The sequence below is a fragment of the Cajanus cajan genome, chromosome 9 (assembly GCF_000230855.2).
Source record: "Cajanus cajan strain Asha chromosome 9, NIPB_CcT2T_4, whole genome shotgun sequence".
Classification (NCBI taxonomy): Eukaryota; Viridiplantae; Streptophyta; class Magnoliopsida; order Fabales; family Fabaceae; genus Cajanus; species Cajanus cajan.
Genome location: NC_138525.1, coordinates 3,934,061 through 3,949,709, shown reverse-complemented (window position 1 = coordinate 3,949,709; position 15,649 = coordinate 3,934,061). Strand labels below are relative to the sequence as shown.

The window sequence follows — 15,649 nt, the reverse complement described above, 5'->3', positions numbered from 1 at the left end:
TGGATTTTTTGCCAAACACAAAAGCACTTTGACTATCACAATAAAGTATACGTCTCTGCACATTCAAACCCAAACTATCAATAAGACTTTGCAACCATATACCTTCTTTAACCCCTTCTGTCAAGGACATGTATTCCGCTTTAGTGGTAGACAAAGCAACAGTAGGTTAAAGTGTTGCTTTCCAACTAACAGCACAACCATAAAGAGTGAAGATATAACATGTCAAAGATCTTCTCCTCACGAGATCTCCACCATAGTCAGAATCTGCATAGCCAATAAGACCACACCCAATATCATTAGAACCATAAACTAAGCAGATATTACTAGTACCTTTCAAATATCGCATAATCCACTTCACAACCTCCCAATGAGCCTTTCCAGGATTACTCATAAATCTACTAACCACACTCACAGCATGAGCCAAATCTGGTCTTGTACAAACCATGACATACATTAAGCTCCCAACAGCACTAGAATAAGGAACCGTATTCATATACTCTTTCTCTTCATCAGTATTAGGAAGAGTGCTAGCATCAAGTTTAAAATGTGTTGCCAAAAGAGTACTAACAGGCTTAAAATTCTCCATTTGAAAAGACTACAACAACTTTTCAATGTATTTTTTCTGAGATACATAAAGTAGACCTGCATTCCTGTCTCTCAAAATCTCCATTCCTAAAATCTTCTTGGTCGCACCCAAATCCATCATCTCAAACTCACTGCTCAACATAGCTTTAAGAGCATCAATATCAGTCTTGCTCTTAGCTGCAATTAGCATGTCATCCACATACAACAACAAATATATATAGGAACCATCTGATAGCTTCTTACTATAAACATAGTTATCAAACTTATTTCAAACAAAATTATAGGAAATCATAAAAGCATCAAACCTCTTGTACCACTGCCTCGGGCTCTGTTTGAAACCATACAAGGATTTTTTCAACAAACACACATGGTTCTCTTTTTCGGTCTCAAGGAATCCATCTGGCTGTGACATGTAAATCTGCTCTTCTAAATTTCCATCCAAGAATGTAGTTTTCACGTCAAGCTGCTCTAACTCCATATCCAAAGCACTCACCATAGCCAACAGAACTCGAATAGTCTTATGTTTTACCACAAGCGAGAACACTTCATGGTAGTCAATTCCCTCTTTCTGTGAAAAACCTCTTGCCACAAGTCTTGCCTTGAACCTGGATGGTTCAACACCAGGAATCCCTTCTTTCTTTTTTAACACTCATTTGCATCCCACCGGCTTCACACCTCTAGGTAATGGTACTAACTCCCAGGTTTGATTTTTCTTAAGTGATTGCATCTCCTCATCCATGGCAATTAGCCATTTCGATGCTTCTTTACTTTGAATTGCCTCCTTATAGGATTTAGGCTCATCAGAATCAAGATTTTCACCAACTACCAAGGCATATGCAACAGAGTTAGTATCAACAACATTAGTAACATCTGCATATCTCGTAGGTTTTCTGATTTCCCTCCTTGTTCTCTTTGTTGTTATGCTTTGAGGCACTCTCAAACATTACTGGATTGTTCCAAAGGATTCAAATTTTCTTTATTTGAATCTTCAACCTCAAGCTCCACCTTCTGATGAACTCCCTTATTTGTACTTTTATTTCCTACAAGATTTTCAACCTCTTCTTTTTGACCAAACATAGCAGACTCATTATAAGTAACATCTCTATTAATAACAAATTTTTTTGTTCTGTTATTTTCAGTACACCATAATCTATATCCTTTGACACTTGTAGGATACCCAAGAAATATACATTTCATTGCCCTAGGCTCTAATTTACTATCATTAACATGAGCATAAGCAGGACAACCAAATATGAAGGTTTACCAGACCATACCTCCTGAGGAGTCTTTAAGTCAATTGCAGTAGATGGAGACTTGTTCACCAAATATGCAACAGTATTAACTGCTTCAGCCCAAAATTCTTTTGAGAGACCAACATTTAAACGCATGCAGCGAGCACGCTGAAGTAGTGTTTGATTCATCCGTTCAGCAACGTCATTCTGTTGTGGTGTATGTCTCACTGTGAGGTGTCTGACTATTCCTGCTTCTTTACAGTAATCATCAAATAATGCATTGCAGAACTCCAGTCCATTATTTGTTCTTAAAGTCTTGATTAATTTCTCGGTTCGTTTCTCAACCATAGTCTTTCACTCCCTGAAACGCTCAAACACTTCATCCTTGGACTTCAAAAAATACACCCAAACCTTTCTAGAGTAGTCATCAATAAACGTCACAAAATACCTACTCCTTCCATGGGACTGAACTGGGGAAGGACCCCATAAATCAAAATAAACATATTGCAATATTTCGGTTGAAGTGTGCTTACCGTAACTAAATTTCAGCCTGCTTTGTTTACCCATAACACAAGATTCACAGAACTTCAATTTCCCTGTCACCGCTCCACCCAACAGTCCTTGTTTACTCAACACTACAAGTCCACGCTCACTCATATGTCCCAACCTACAATACCATAATTTTGTATTATCAACATGTTGCTCTAAGGAATGAGATATAGACACCGTTTCCTGAAAGGAATTGCCAAGCATAACATAAATTCCATGTTGTAACTTTCCTTTCATAATAACCAGAGCACCTTTAGAAACTATAATATGTCCATCATTTCCTGAAAAATTGTACCCTTGTTTATCTTCATGCTTCTGCCTCTGCTAACTGTTAGACCTACATCATCCCCATTAGAACTAGAGACTACTCTTCTCTTCAATTCTTTATATTGTAAGTTGTCCTTCACATTGTTGACACTAATACTATCCCTACCATACAACATAGTATCAATAAAATTCTCATATGATTTTGGCAGAGAGCATAACAAAATAATAGCTAGATCCTCATCATCAAATTTAACTCCAATACACTGTAGGTCCAAGATAATTCGGTTAAAATTATCAAGATGATCTCTCACAGACATATTCTCAGACATCTGCAAGGTATAGAGACGTTGCTTCTGATACAACCGATTGGTTAGGGATTTCTTCTGAAATTTATCTTCCAACATCTTCCACATCCCTGTAGCCGTTGTCTCTTCACCTACCTCTCGCAGAACCTCATCAGTCAAACTCAAGAGAATCAAACTGTGCGCCTTTTCCAACATCGCGTTCTTTACATCATCAGTCATAGTCGTGGGTAATTTATCCGCACCCTCTAGTGCTGCAGTGCAACCCTGATGCACAAGAACTGTTTTCATCTTCAATTTCCACAAAGTGAAATCATTCGATCCATTAAATTTATCAATATCGAATTTGTACGAAGACATTGTGTTTCTTCAGATCAGGCCCTAGCGTAACCTAGAACTCTCATACCAATTATTATGACAATATGTAAAAGAAAGAGATCAAGAGAAAAAAGACGACATACAAATTACGTGGTTCAGTCAATGTGACCTACGTACACGGGCAGTTCAAGAGTTTTTTTATTTCTGAATGAATAGAGATTTATGATACAGATGCCTTTTAGCCTTATAACAAAGATAAAATATAACAGCCTCATTAGAAATAGTAACGGACAAAATATAAATTCAAGGCATCTCAAAAGTTGGATATACATATTTTTCTTTATTTATACACAGAACTGGATTAGCTTCTTTGTATATCAGAAATTTTCTAAGAGCTGGTTTTGGGTCGCTTCACTGGGGCTTGAAGGGAATTTAGATAAATGGCATCCTTCTTATCCACTCCATCAAACACATAACTAAAAGGTGGCATTTTGATGTATCTCCCAGTTCCAGGAGCCACCTTCAGTTCATTATTTTCCCAAACAACTCTTCCTCCTGCAATAGTCACTTCAATGTTTCCCTGGGAAAAGGAGAGGAAAGAAAAAACTTTGAATCTTGATATTGCATGACAAGGCTTCGATTATATACAAACAAAAACAAGTATCATAGGTGTTGTTAGTTTAATAAAGGATTTCATAAAATGTCAATGCTTGTTAACAAAATAAAACACCAATTCTAATAGAAAACAAGACTCTAAATAGCTGGTTCACGGTTAACTAACTTATATCCTTGTATTGACCAGATTATATTTAAACCAGTACCTTTCCTCTCCTTCCCTCATAAATATTTGTGTCCAATCTGGAATGGTGAGACTTTGCACTGATCTCAAAGCTTGAATTTGGATTGAGGATGATAATATCTGCATCAGATCCCGGGAGAATAGCTCCTTTCCTTGGATATATATTGAAGATTCTAGCACTGAAATGAATGATTGTAGAGATAAAAAACATTAGTGATGCTTTTAGCTTTTGGCATTTGGCATCTTTACAAAACAAACATTTGAAGGCTAATTTTTACTTTGATTAACTGAAAATATACCATTCAGTGCTCGTTAACCGGACATAGTCAGTGACAGATATTTGGCCAGATTCCTGTGAAATATATAAAACCATAAGTTGTAGTTAAAAGGTTATCCTCTCCACCATTTTACTCCAACCTGAACAGCAATAGAGTGCTAAGCTGGTAATTGATATCTTACCACCATGATGTCCCATACCAAATGCATTCTTTCTTCAATGCCTACAGATTTTTGGTTGCAATGTTTGTCAGTAAGAAAACATTTCAAAATCAGCGAGAATGTACTTAAGCCACAAATATCCTGGATCTTAATGCGATTACCATTGACACCATTAGGCATTTTCCGGAAGTCATCAATTCCACGAGCTTTTTGGGTGGAATTAAAGGCACAATGATCTGTTCCTACCAGCTGCAAATTTGTTCAAGGTCAAATAAACAATCATAGTGGAAAGAACAAAATTGAGTTCAATAAATAGATAAAAAATAATGGAAAATGCTAAGACTTAGGACGCATTTCATGGCTGAGACTATTCTAATTACTTCCTAAAACTCAAACCCTTATGTTCAAATGGTTATTGAACCTATGTAAGCATGAATCATAATGTGAAACCTGCAAAATTCCTGTTGAAAGGGCAGCTTGAAGGGCCTTATCATGTCCTCGTTTCCTAATAGGGGGACTCATGACATACCTAAAACATGAGAATGAAATGAGTAAGGCTTATGTTCATAAAATTGAAGGCAATAAAAAACATTGAAACAAGTGAAGGCACTTGCTTTGCTGCAGTCTCAAAGTCAGGATGCCAAAGCCAAGATTCATCAAGGGCTAACCCAGAGGCAACAGGTTCCCCAATTATCCTTTGTCCTGCAGGTCAAGAACAAACATGTGACCTTACTATTACAAAAAATGTTATCAGGGAGAAATAACACTTAAAATATCATATGGGAAATGTATAGAGATCCTTTTGTTCATCTTCATTGAGATGAATGCATACATGAATAAAAGTTAAGACCAACACCAAAAGCATAAAAGAACCTGATTTCCGGGCTTTGGCAATTTCTTCCATTGCATCAATGCTCATTACGTGAACCACGTATAAAGGAGTATTCACAAAATCTGCTAAGCGGATAGCACGAGCAGTTGCCTCTCCTTCCAACTACACATGTAACAATGTCAAATGTGGGGGGATTAGTGTTGGGATACAAACAAGTCCCACATCGATAAAATATGATAAAAATAATAACTTATATAGCATAAACATATTTCAATGATTGAGAGACCTTTTGGGTAATGACCAAAAGCAAAACCGTGAAGGCTAAGGCCTAAAGTGGACAATATCTCATCATTGTGGAGTATGTTTGTGTAATAATCTTATAAAAATAACCATCATAAAATATTCTCTTAGACAAATACTATAAAATAACCCCAACAGTTAGGAACACCATAAATGTCAAACCAGTAAGTATGCAAAATTTTGACCCCAGCTTGAAAATTGTGTATGTTATAGTTTTGTATGACAACGAAGAAGATGAAATAAACCAGGCATATGCACAATTTTAGCATCCCATTAGTCAGTGAATTCGTTATAAAAGAATAAATTTGCGAATTTACCACTGCAGGCCTTGAAAGTGCATGCCCCTCAGGACCAGTTATTCCAAGTTCTATCATTTTCTTTTGGCCTTCATACACAGCATCCCCATTTTCCGCATGTACCATAGCTAAGGCACCAAGAGACTTGCATTTTTTAAATCCTTCCAGAAGAAGCTCATCGTTGATCATAAGAGCTCCTTTGTATGCCATGAAAAACTTAAAAGAGTTTATACCTGCAATTACAGAACAAATATGTACTACCTGGAATAAATTCCTCACAACTCAACCAAAGGGTTATTACCACATAATCAACTAAACTATCAAAATGCAGCAAGGAAATACTAAATCACAACCTTTCTCCTTGACCACGAGCTCCATTTCTCTCGAAACAGTTTCATCCCATTTGGTAATAACCATATGGAAACCATAATCCATGCAAGACTTCTTTGCCTTCTTTTCATAGTCTTCAAAACCTGCTGTCAAACTCCCATTAAGTGGTATAACGAAGTCAATGTGCATTGTTGTCCCACCCGCCAATGCTGCCGCCTGGCCACTGAAGAAGTCATCAACCGTTGTAGTGAAAACAACATCAAAGTCTAGATGAGTGTGAGGATCAATGCCCCCTGGCCAGTTAACAAAAGGAGCATTCATTGTCAGGCACATTAAAATAATAATAATAGTAGTTTAATTTCTATGCATTTTTTATACCAACAACTTCAATCAATTAGAAATCATTTCATATATGACTTTTACAACTTGTTTGAATACAAGTTAGAAGTATTTTTTCGACCTTCTTTGCTAAAAATAAAGAGTTATTTCTAATAGAGAAACTTTCAAAAGTAATTTTAAATTTGTATCTAAACAAACTTTTAATCTAATCACCAAACTTATCTCATAAATGGCAATGAGTTGCCCCGACTTATATATATTATTTTATCACACATCAACATGAGATCTTTAACACACTCATTTCACATCGAAAACCAGACATCTGAAATAAGAAATTTGAAAGACTAGTCATTTAAGGGTAATCTGACAGCAACATGATAGACTCGATAACAACCACTAAGAGTCTGATCTGATGCTATCTTAGAATTTGACGTCAATAGATAGGGTAAAAAATATTTACTCTGTACATGAATTCTAATTTAATCTAATAAGTGATGAATTATAATTGATGATTGAAACCTGGCATGACATATTTGCCTGTGGCATCTATGATAGTGACGTCATCTCCAACCTGGGAATGGAAATGAATCATACATGAGAAAGCATAATGTAACAAAAACGCAAGGCGTTGCAAAGCAAATTAAGCACTGCTAGGGAATTTCATCAAATACCCTGATGTTAGGATTAACGGCAACAATGATGCCATCTTCCACGTAAACATCAGCAATATGTTGGTGGTGAGCATTCACAACTGTGCCACTCTTGATCAACAACTTGGATGATGGAATTTCAGTTCCAGCATCACAAAACTGGATCATTCCCAAAAGACAAGATGGATTCAGCAGAGAACTTGTTGGAAATGAAAATCTCAGTTCAGTACTAAACTACTAATGATCATATATAGCGAGTTAAAAGTCACTTGAAGTTGAAATCAAAGTTCTAACTCTTGGATCAACGCAAACGAGAAAATGAAAAAATGAAAATAGAAGATAAGATAGTGAACCTGGTCCTGGTTGGATTGTGAAAGTGAAGAGGTAATGATAATGAAGAAGGTAAGAGAGAAGATGTGAAGGAATTGTGATGTGTTGAACAACCACATAGCGCATACACTACTTGGTACTGTTCCGACCACTCACTCAAGAGTCAACGTGAGCCTGTTTGGATAGTCGATGAGAACTGAGAAGTGTTTTTTTGTAACTATTTCTCAAAATGTATTCTTCTGGTTAAATACAAGCAACACGGTTTAACAAAAAAAGGAACCCCCAAAAGAATAAAATTATAGTTTTGGGCAGAAAAATGTTCTAGACAACTTATTTTAAGCAAAATTTAGCTACAAGTATTTTTTATGCTATTATGATTAGAATTGAAATTTCATGTTGCCTGTATAAGCTTCGGTATGTAAATTCTCCAAATGATTAGAATACTGATGCTGCATCAAGTTTCGTGCTTTACTTTTCTACCTATAGAATCAATAGGTGTTGGCCTTGTACAGCTGATGAGTTTAACCACGTGGCATTCAATCGTTAATCCACGTTGTCATTGACTGAGATAGCAAAATCAAAGTTCAGTTTGAGCAATAAAACAAGATAAGGTGAAAGATGCATTTGAGTGCTGAATAGTGAGTAGTAGCAATGGGATTCATGTCACAACTCATCCTCCTTCATATCCTCTCTCTTACCTTCTTCATCACCCTTCCCTCTTCACTTTCACAATCTAACCAGGTCACCGCACATACCTCTCTTCTCAGTTGACTTTTACTCAACTCGTTCATTCTTCTCTTCTCCTTTCAAGTTTTCCAAGTTTTGAAAGTAGATAAAATAAACTTTTGGTCCTTCATCTTTATCATTAAGTTGGTCTTGTTTTCAGTTTATCACACTAAGTTACTAACTTAGTCAACTTTGTGACACGTAACGAACTGGGAAATATGCAGCATAAAAATTCTAACTGAAGGATCAATATGGTCTATAAACAACATTAATACAATAAAACTAACGGAAGATCAATTTGGTCTAAGAGGAGGCCAGTGAAACTTTTTTAAATTTGAGTACCAAAGTGAAAGAAAAAAAAAAAAAAAAAAAAAAGAGAGTGTATTTTAGCCTTTAAAATATCCAATTATATACGAAATTATTTAGTGATAATCATTAGTATACATATCATATAGTACTGAACTGAGATTTTCATTTCCGCTATTGGACGATTCAGTTTTGTGAAGCTGGAACTGGAATTCCATCGTCGAAGCTGTTGATCAAGGGAGGCACGGTTGTGAATGCTCACCACCAACAGGTTGCCGATGTTTACGTGGAAGATGGCATCATTGTTGCCATCAGTCCTACCATCACGGTATCTTTTCTCATGTGCTTAACGTTTCTAGTTTGTATGCTGTGTTAACCCTCTGGCATTGATTTCTAGCACCTTGTGTTTCTATTACTTTCTGCTTTCTATTGTGTAGTTTGATTCCATTGGCAGGTTGGAGATGAGGTGACTGTGATAGATGCCACTGGAAAGTTTGTCATGCCAGGTTGGGCCTTAAACTTTCAACATAACACCTACACTAAAATTCACCACTAGTTAATATTGATATTTACACTAAACTAGAAAAATATATTAGATCCTGCTAGAATGAATGTGATAGATGAAGGATATGTGGACATAACATAAGATCATTGGAAGATACATATGTATCTTGTCTTCTTGCATCTACTTCAAATTCTTGTATAAAACAATATTTTAGTCCTTAGGCACCAGATGAGTCTGATACACCCATACACTCCTTGCCTTTCTATAATGTATTCCAAACTGGTGGAATTGCTATTCATGCCCCTCACTACTGCTAGTGTTATTATCTTTTATATGACATACTCCGGAATGCATCTTTTTGTTAACTGGCAGGGGGCATTGATCCTCACACCCACCTAGAGTTTGAGTTTATGGATACAACAACTTTAGATGACTTCTTCAGTGGTCAGGCTGCAGCACTAGCTGGTGGGACAACAATGCACATTGACTTTGTTATACCACTTAAAGGAAGTTTAACAGCTGGTTTTGAAGCCTATGAAAAGAAGGCAAATAAGTCTTGCATGGATTATGGTTTCCATATGGCTATTACCAAATGGGATGAAACTGTGTCAAGAGAAATGGAGCTCATGGTCAATGAGAAAGGTCATAGTCTATATCCTTGTTGCATTTTAATAATTTGGCTGATTGTGTGGCAATAACCCTTTGAACGAGTTGTGAAGAATTTATTTCAGGTAGTACATATTTGTTCTGTAATTACAGGTATCAACTCTTTTAAGTTTTTCATGGCATACAAAGGAGCTCTTATGATCAATGACGAGCTTCTTCTGGAAGGATTTAAAAAGTGCAAGTCTCTTGGTGCCTTAGCTATGGTCCATGCAGAAAATGGAGATGCTGTGTATGAAGGGCAGAAAAAAATGATAGAACTTGGAATAACTGGCCCCGAGGGGCATGCTCTTTCAAGGCCTGCAGTGGTAAATTCTCATGTTTGTTCTTTTTTAAAGAATTTACATAACAGTGGAATGAAAATATTGGCCACTTCTGATCTCTTTTCATCTTCTTCATTATCTTACCAATCAATAGTGCATGTGAACATGATTTTCACACATATTTAAAATTTCCCTTTTCATCTTACTAGGATTTGTTGCACAAGAGGTGTTTTTATGAATCAGAAACGTGAAGGGGTTTTCATTAATCTATTTGCTGATGAGTTTCTGATACATATATAGAGCATAAATAAATACATAGCAACACATTTTGAACTGCCTAACAGGTATGGGTAACCTGTCCAACATCATTACATAGCTGAGCACACTCCAAAAGGTTGAGTCTTGCAGTAGACTAACAAACACACCAACTACAACATAAATTTTAGATAAAAGTTCACATTACAAAATACTGTTGTCATCAGAAATTTCAGCTGCTTCAACAGGATTCCTTCGTAGCATATGTACTTGAGACAAATTAACTGTTTTTATGTTTGACATTTGTTGTGTTCAATTTCATGTGACTTTATAAACCACATATAGGAGGTATGTTGTCGTATTAAATACATGTTATGTTTTCTTATGTGATTCTTGTAAAGTCTAAATATCTGTCTCTGTGATTTATAGAACATTTCTTTATTTGACTTTGGTATACTTATGTAGTTGGAAGGAGAGGCAACTGCTCGTGCTATTCGCTTAGCTGATTTTGTGGACACTCCTTTATATGTGGTTCATGTAATGAGCATTGATGCTATGGAAGAAATTGCAAAGGCCCGGAAATCAGGTTCTTTAATCCTTTTAGAGTTAGTCTCGACTTGAATCTGTTAAGCCATACTAGAAAGAAGTTGTCTCCAGAAACCCAGATGACTAATATAAGTGAAACACTCTCTATAATCTCTTTGAAATTGAGTTCTGTTGAATTTTACTATAATCATGTTTGTCTTGTTCTATGATCAGAGCCCCCTTGTGTTTTTCTTTTCCCACCTCTCCATGATGAATTAAAGCATCTTTTTGGCAGAAACTAAATTTAAATTTTTTGTGGCCATGAAGAAGGAACAAATTTATACATCATGTTTTATCCTCACTTTTAAGTTTATAACTTGTTCACATTTATTCTATCTTTGCTAATGCTCTGAACTGTACAAAATGCAAGCGCCTTATCACAAAAGACTAGTTCATTAGGTGAGAGAGTACCTGATGACTTAAGTATCACATTGAGTTTTCTATTCTTAACGTGTGATTCAAAAGTAACATGTTAGTTTTAATTGATAACTAGTCTTAGTGTGCTCCCCTGCTTGTTTTGAAACTAGATAATAGGCAATTAGTTTATATTTTTTCCTCCATGACATTTTTGTTCCACTGATTGCTTGCTTTCATGCTGCAGGACAAAGGGTAATTGGAGAACCTATTGCCTCTGGCTTAGCCCTTGATGAATCTTGGCTCTGGCATCCTGACTTCGAGACTGCAGCAAAGTAAGTGCCTTCACTTGTTTCATTGTTTTTTGTTGTTTTCTTTTATTCTCTCCAGCTGTAAGAACATAAGCCATATTCATTCTCATGATTCAGGTATGTCATGAGTCCCCCTATTAGGAAACGAGGACATGATAAGGCCCTTCAAGCTGCCCTTTCAACAGGAGTTTTGCAGGTTTCACATTATAATTAGGATAGTCTCAACCATGAAATGCATCCTAGAACTTTTCGTTGTTTCTGAACTTTGTATTATCTAATGCTCTGAACTCAATTTTATTATTTTTCCTAAGATTGTTTATTTGACCAAGGGGTACCTTTTACAAATTTGCAGCTGATAGGAACCGATCATTGTGCCTTTAATTCCACCCAGAAAGCATTTGGAATTGATGACTTCCGTAAAATTCCTAATGGTGTCAATGGTAATCACATGATGGATGGCCCTAGTTATTTCTAGCCTAAATACATTCCCATTGATGTAAAATATTTCCTTACTTTTGTGCATTGCAACCTAATAGGTATTGAAGAAAGGATGCATTTGGTATGGGATATCATGGTGGTAAGATAATCAATTATCAGCTTAGTCTTCCATTTCATTTTAGATTGGGATGAAATGAAGAAGAGGATAACCTTTTAACTAGAATTTTTTGTTATATATCTCACAGGAATCTGGCCAAATATCTGTCACTGATTATGTCCGGTTGACAAGCACTGAATGGTATGTTTTCTGTTGATCAAAATAAAAATTAGCATCCAGTTCTTATGGAAATAAGGGAAACTCGAGTATTTAATTATTTTAATATTAATTTGATGAATCTGTTTGGTAAAGATGTCAAAGTATTGCTGATATCTTTTATTTCTACAATCATTTTAGTGCTAGAATCTTCAATATATATCCAAGGAAAGGAGCTATTCTCCAGGGATCTGATGCAGATATTATCATCCTCAATCCAAATTCAAGCTTTGAGATAACTGCAAAGTCCCACCACTCCAGACTGGACACAAATGTCTTTGAGGGAAGGAAAGGAAAGGTATTGATTGAATTATAATTTGGTTCATCTAAGGATTGAAGTTGATTAACTGGTTAGTGACAACATGAGTACACCACAATGTCCTTGTTTTGGTTTAATATGAATTCCTTAACTAGTGCCCTGAGGGTATTCGTTAGCATTTTCTCAATGAGAATAATGAATTATTCTTAAAAACTCAAGTGCGCTACTTGAGGCTTTTCCCCCTTAAGTACATAACTCTCTCTCTCCATCACCTTCTAGGCTTTGAGTATCCCCACTCATTACTTGATCTGTTCATATTGTGCTTTTTATTTTGTTGCCTTGTTCGTGTCCTATGGCTCCATTCAATGTGTTCTTGTATGTGTACAGTTCAGTAATTAAAGCCTTGTGATGTAATATCAATATTCAAAGTACTTTTTTTCAGGGGAAAATTGAAGTGACTATTGAAGGAGGAAGAGTTGTCTGGGAAAATAATGAACTGAAGGTTGCTCCTGGTACTGGTAGATATATAAAAATGCCACCCTTTAGTTATTTGTTTGATGGAATGGACATAAAGGATGCTTTTTATCTAAATTCCCTTCAAGCCCCTGTGAAGCGAGCCAAATCCAGCACTTAAAAAATTTCTGAAATCCTTTTAGTCAAATTTCAACATTATACTTGGTGAAGGAGGGGGACAAAGATGTATGTTAATCTAGTTTTCTGTTCAAATAAATTTATATATATATATATATATATATATGTAGTGGGAGCATCATAAGTACATTTCAATACATACTAGATATGCTTTATGTCACCTTTTACTTTTACACTTTCGTAATGTATTTGCTTGTTGTCCAAATCTTTTAAGAGAAAAAGAGAGAATAGCTTTAATGACGTACTGAACAATATGTAGCACACTCAGATTATGGAACCTGCTGGGCAGGTTTTATCCGGTATGCCAAAAATTTATACATTGCTTGGAGTTTCGAAAGCTCCAAGAATATCAAAAAGTCTCACATTATTTTGGTAATTAAGAATAATTTATAAACATCTTTCTTTTTAAATCTTGAGACGTCTTTTTAATAATAAAACTAGAATCGAACAATACATTGAACTCAAAGATGTTAATGAGTCATGGGTCAGAATCTCTTTCTTTTGTTCCTTATTCATCATAATATCATGATTAAATTTACATAAATACTTACGGTCATAAAGGACACTAATGACACAATTATTTAATTCCTATAATTAGACAATCTAATTATATACATTGAATGAACAAATTATATACATCATAAAATAAGATAGATTTTTACATGATCCTCTATTGACATGGATCCTCATGATATGTCAAAAAGTCTTATATCTCTTAAGATATAAGATGAATGGTAGTTTATCAATACCTTTCTTTCTTTAAGATACCTTTTCAAGAGTAAATTCGGGAGCAATAATACCTTCAATGCAGAGACCCTTACTAACAAGTCATTCACAACTCTTAAAAGAAAAGATCAACCCGGGACTGGACAATACTTTGAATGTGATGACCTTAACTAGTCATGGATCCCTCGTGCTATTATCCTTTGATTTGAAAATCAAGGAGTGGCTATGGTATTATGGTTCTTAGCTAATCACGGCCTAATGCAACAATTTAAGTAGGCCAGAATCCTCTTTTTCCCCTGCATGGTGAATTAGACATTGTATTCCCTGATTACATATGCTAGTGTCATTTTGCTTAAATGATTTTGTGACTGAAATAGGAACTAAAGAAAGTGTTCTCACCATGGAAACAGGATGAGCACGACCACGCCTGCTTACATGATGAGCCTGACCATGATTATTGGCATTGACAAAATCCCCTTCATCATCAAGGCTTACATGTCTGATTTCAGTGAGGTTAATCTTCTGATGCCTTTTCATTGAACGAACCCGAGCGAACATGATTGTATAGCTGTTGGCTTCCGGTGCATTTTGGTCCCACCCTCCAAATTGAGGCACAGAAATCATAGCAGGTGTTACCTGCACAAGGATAGTATTACTCAGTACCTTTGTTGTTTCTCAAAAAAGAATTTGTTTACAGGGTGTATTGGAAATTTCATTCTGAACTTGTATTGGTTATTACACCCCTTGTGCACACTAACTATTTCTTTTTATGAGTGAACCTGTGTATCTTCTCATCCGAAACTAAAGACTAGTCTTTCGAGATATTAAAGATTTGTTTTTCAGTTCAAGGTTCCAAGCTTTCAATACTAGCATAAGAAAATAAGGTTTAATCTTGATCTTGCATTGGTTAACACCCCATAATAAATGCACATCAACCAATTCAAGCACAAGGCTAAAATCCCATGCAGCATACTGTGGAGTTTTATCTAATTTGGATCACTACAGAAACTAGGCAGTCTATGAAATCAAGTAAATTAAGAAACACCCAAATGAACTTTGAAATATTACAAGGAAACACTGAATGTCTACCTGTGATAAAAACAATAAAGTTTATTAACAAATGTGCATAGTAGCATCATATATAAAAAAATTTTTGTTATTTCATATACTTGGTTCCTGGTTCTTGTCATGGTTAAAGAATATTGCAGACCAAATAGTGATGATATATATTTTATGTTGATTTTAGGCTTAGAATTACCTCCATATGATTCATGGCCTAATGAGGAGGCGAGGGACATGGGAATGTGGAGATGCAACTAACTAGATCAAGGTGCTTATTACTGCTATTTCTTCAATATTTAATTGAAAGGTGTTTGAATGTTCTAGTCATGGGGTATTTTAACTATGAAAAATTAGGATAAAACTCAAAATATCCGAACTTAAAGGAGGGGATAAACTTAACGTGTTTGTAGATATGAAGTCTTGTGATCTGAGTAAAAGTAGGACAAAAAAATGTGGCTGTCCACCTACTTTGTACAAATTAGAACATGATATTATCCAAGTTTAGGGGAAATGTGATGGTTATTCTATACCATAAGATATTTACATAATGCAGCTTTTTATCGATCACAAAAATAAAACGTAGAAATGAGTAAAACAAGAAACGTAAAATAACTAACTTGTCAAACTAATTTCTGGTGTAAGCCACTTTCAGGTATGTCAATATT

At 35.6% G+C, this 15,649-nt stretch overlaps 3 protein-coding genes across 7 annotated transcripts; 1 reads left to right on the top strand and 2 right to left on the bottom strand.

Moving 5' to 3' along the window:
- Window positions 1-3,433: 3,433 nt before the first annotated feature.
- LOC109807755 (dihydropyrimidinase) lies at window positions 3,434-8,002 on the bottom strand. The gene is made up of 13 exons (XM_020370364.3): window positions 7,591-8,002; window positions 7,259-7,396; window positions 7,107-7,158; window positions 6,272-6,541; window positions 5,940-6,151; window positions 5,364-5,484; window positions 5,105-5,192; window positions 4,941-5,019; window positions 4,652-4,739; window positions 4,512-4,552; window positions 4,352-4,404; window positions 4,075-4,231; window positions 3,434-3,833 (listed from the first exon to the last, which is right to left on the bottom strand). The coding sequence occupies exons 1-13, from the start codon at window positions 7,684-7,686 to the stop codon at window positions 3,642-3,644; spliced, it is 1,587 nt and encodes a 528-aa protein (XP_020225953.1). The 5' UTR covers window positions 7,687-8,002; the 3' UTR covers window positions 3,434-3,641.
- Window positions 8,003-8,162: 160 nt separating this feature from the next.
- LOC109807760 (dihydropyrimidinase) lies at window positions 8,163-14,764 on the top strand. 4 transcript variants are annotated; one of them, XR_014429388.1, is made up of 14 exons: window positions 8,163-8,308; window positions 8,790-8,927; window positions 9,054-9,105; window positions 9,477-9,746; window positions 9,864-10,075; window positions 10,751-10,871; window positions 11,472-11,559; window positions 11,653-11,731; window positions 11,888-11,975; window positions 12,072-12,112; window positions 12,219-12,271; window positions 12,428-12,584; window positions 12,988-13,244; window positions 14,333-14,764. XR_014429388.1 is itself a non-coding variant. In XM_020370396.3 (14 exons), the coding sequence occupies exons 1-14, from the start codon at window positions 8,219-8,221 to the stop codon at window positions 14,335-14,337; spliced, it is 1,464 nt and encodes a 487-aa protein (XP_020225985.1). In that variant the 5' UTR covers window positions 8,163-8,218; the 3' UTR covers window positions 14,338-14,764. The 4 variants fall into 4 exon arrangements, 2 of the variants coding, with proteins under 2 accessions (XP_020225985.1, XP_082919118.1); XM_020370396.3 differs by having other exon boundaries at window positions 12,988-13,057; XM_083062992.1 differs by having other exon boundaries at window positions 12,988-13,063.
- On the bottom strand, window positions 13,671-15,320 carry LOC145951617 (uncharacterized). 2 transcript variants are annotated; one of them, XM_083062993.1, is made up of 3 exons: window positions 15,181-15,320; window positions 14,322-14,558; window positions 13,671-14,246 (listed from the first exon to the last, which is right to left on the bottom strand). In XM_083062993.1, the coding sequence occupies exons 1-3, from the start codon at window positions 15,193-15,195 to the stop codon at window positions 14,178-14,180; spliced, it is 321 nt and encodes a 106-aa protein (XP_082919119.1). In that variant the 5' UTR covers window positions 15,196-15,320; the 3' UTR covers window positions 13,671-14,177. The 2 variants fall into 2 exon arrangements, with proteins under 2 accessions (XP_082919119.1, XP_082919120.1); XM_083062994.1 differs by having other exon boundaries at window positions 13,671-14,218.
- Between the last annotated feature and the right edge of the window lie 329 nt (window positions 15,321-15,649).

Coding starts and splice junctions, on each gene's coding strand:
- LOC145951617 (XM_083062993.1), bottom strand. Junction 14,247..14,321: donor GTGCTCATCCTGTTTCCATG/GTGAGAACACTT, acceptor ATATGTAATCAG/GGAATACAATGTCTAATTCA.
- LOC109807755 (XM_020370364.3), bottom strand. CDS start 7,686: ATGTGGTTGTTCAACACATCACAATTCCTTCACATCTTCTCTCTTACC. Junction 7,159..7,258: donor CCGTTAATCCTAACATCAGG/GTATTTGATGAA, acceptor TTCCATTCCCAG/GTTGGAGATGACGTCACTAT. Junction 4,232..4,351: donor CGGTTAACGAGCACTGAATG/GTATATTTTCAG, acceptor CATTCATTTCAG/TGCTAGAATCTTCAATATAT.
- LOC109807760 (XM_083062992.1), top strand. CDS start 8,219: ATGGGATTCATGTCACAACTCATCCTCCTTCATATCCTCTCTCTTACC. Junction 10,872..11,471: donor TGCAAAGGCCCGGAAATCAG/GTTCTTTAATCC, acceptor TTCATGCTGCAG/GACAAAGGGTAATTGGAGAA. Junction 11,732..11,887: donor TTTCAACAGGAGTTTTGCAG/GTTTCACATTAT, acceptor ACAAATTTGCAG/CTGATAGGAACCGATCATTG.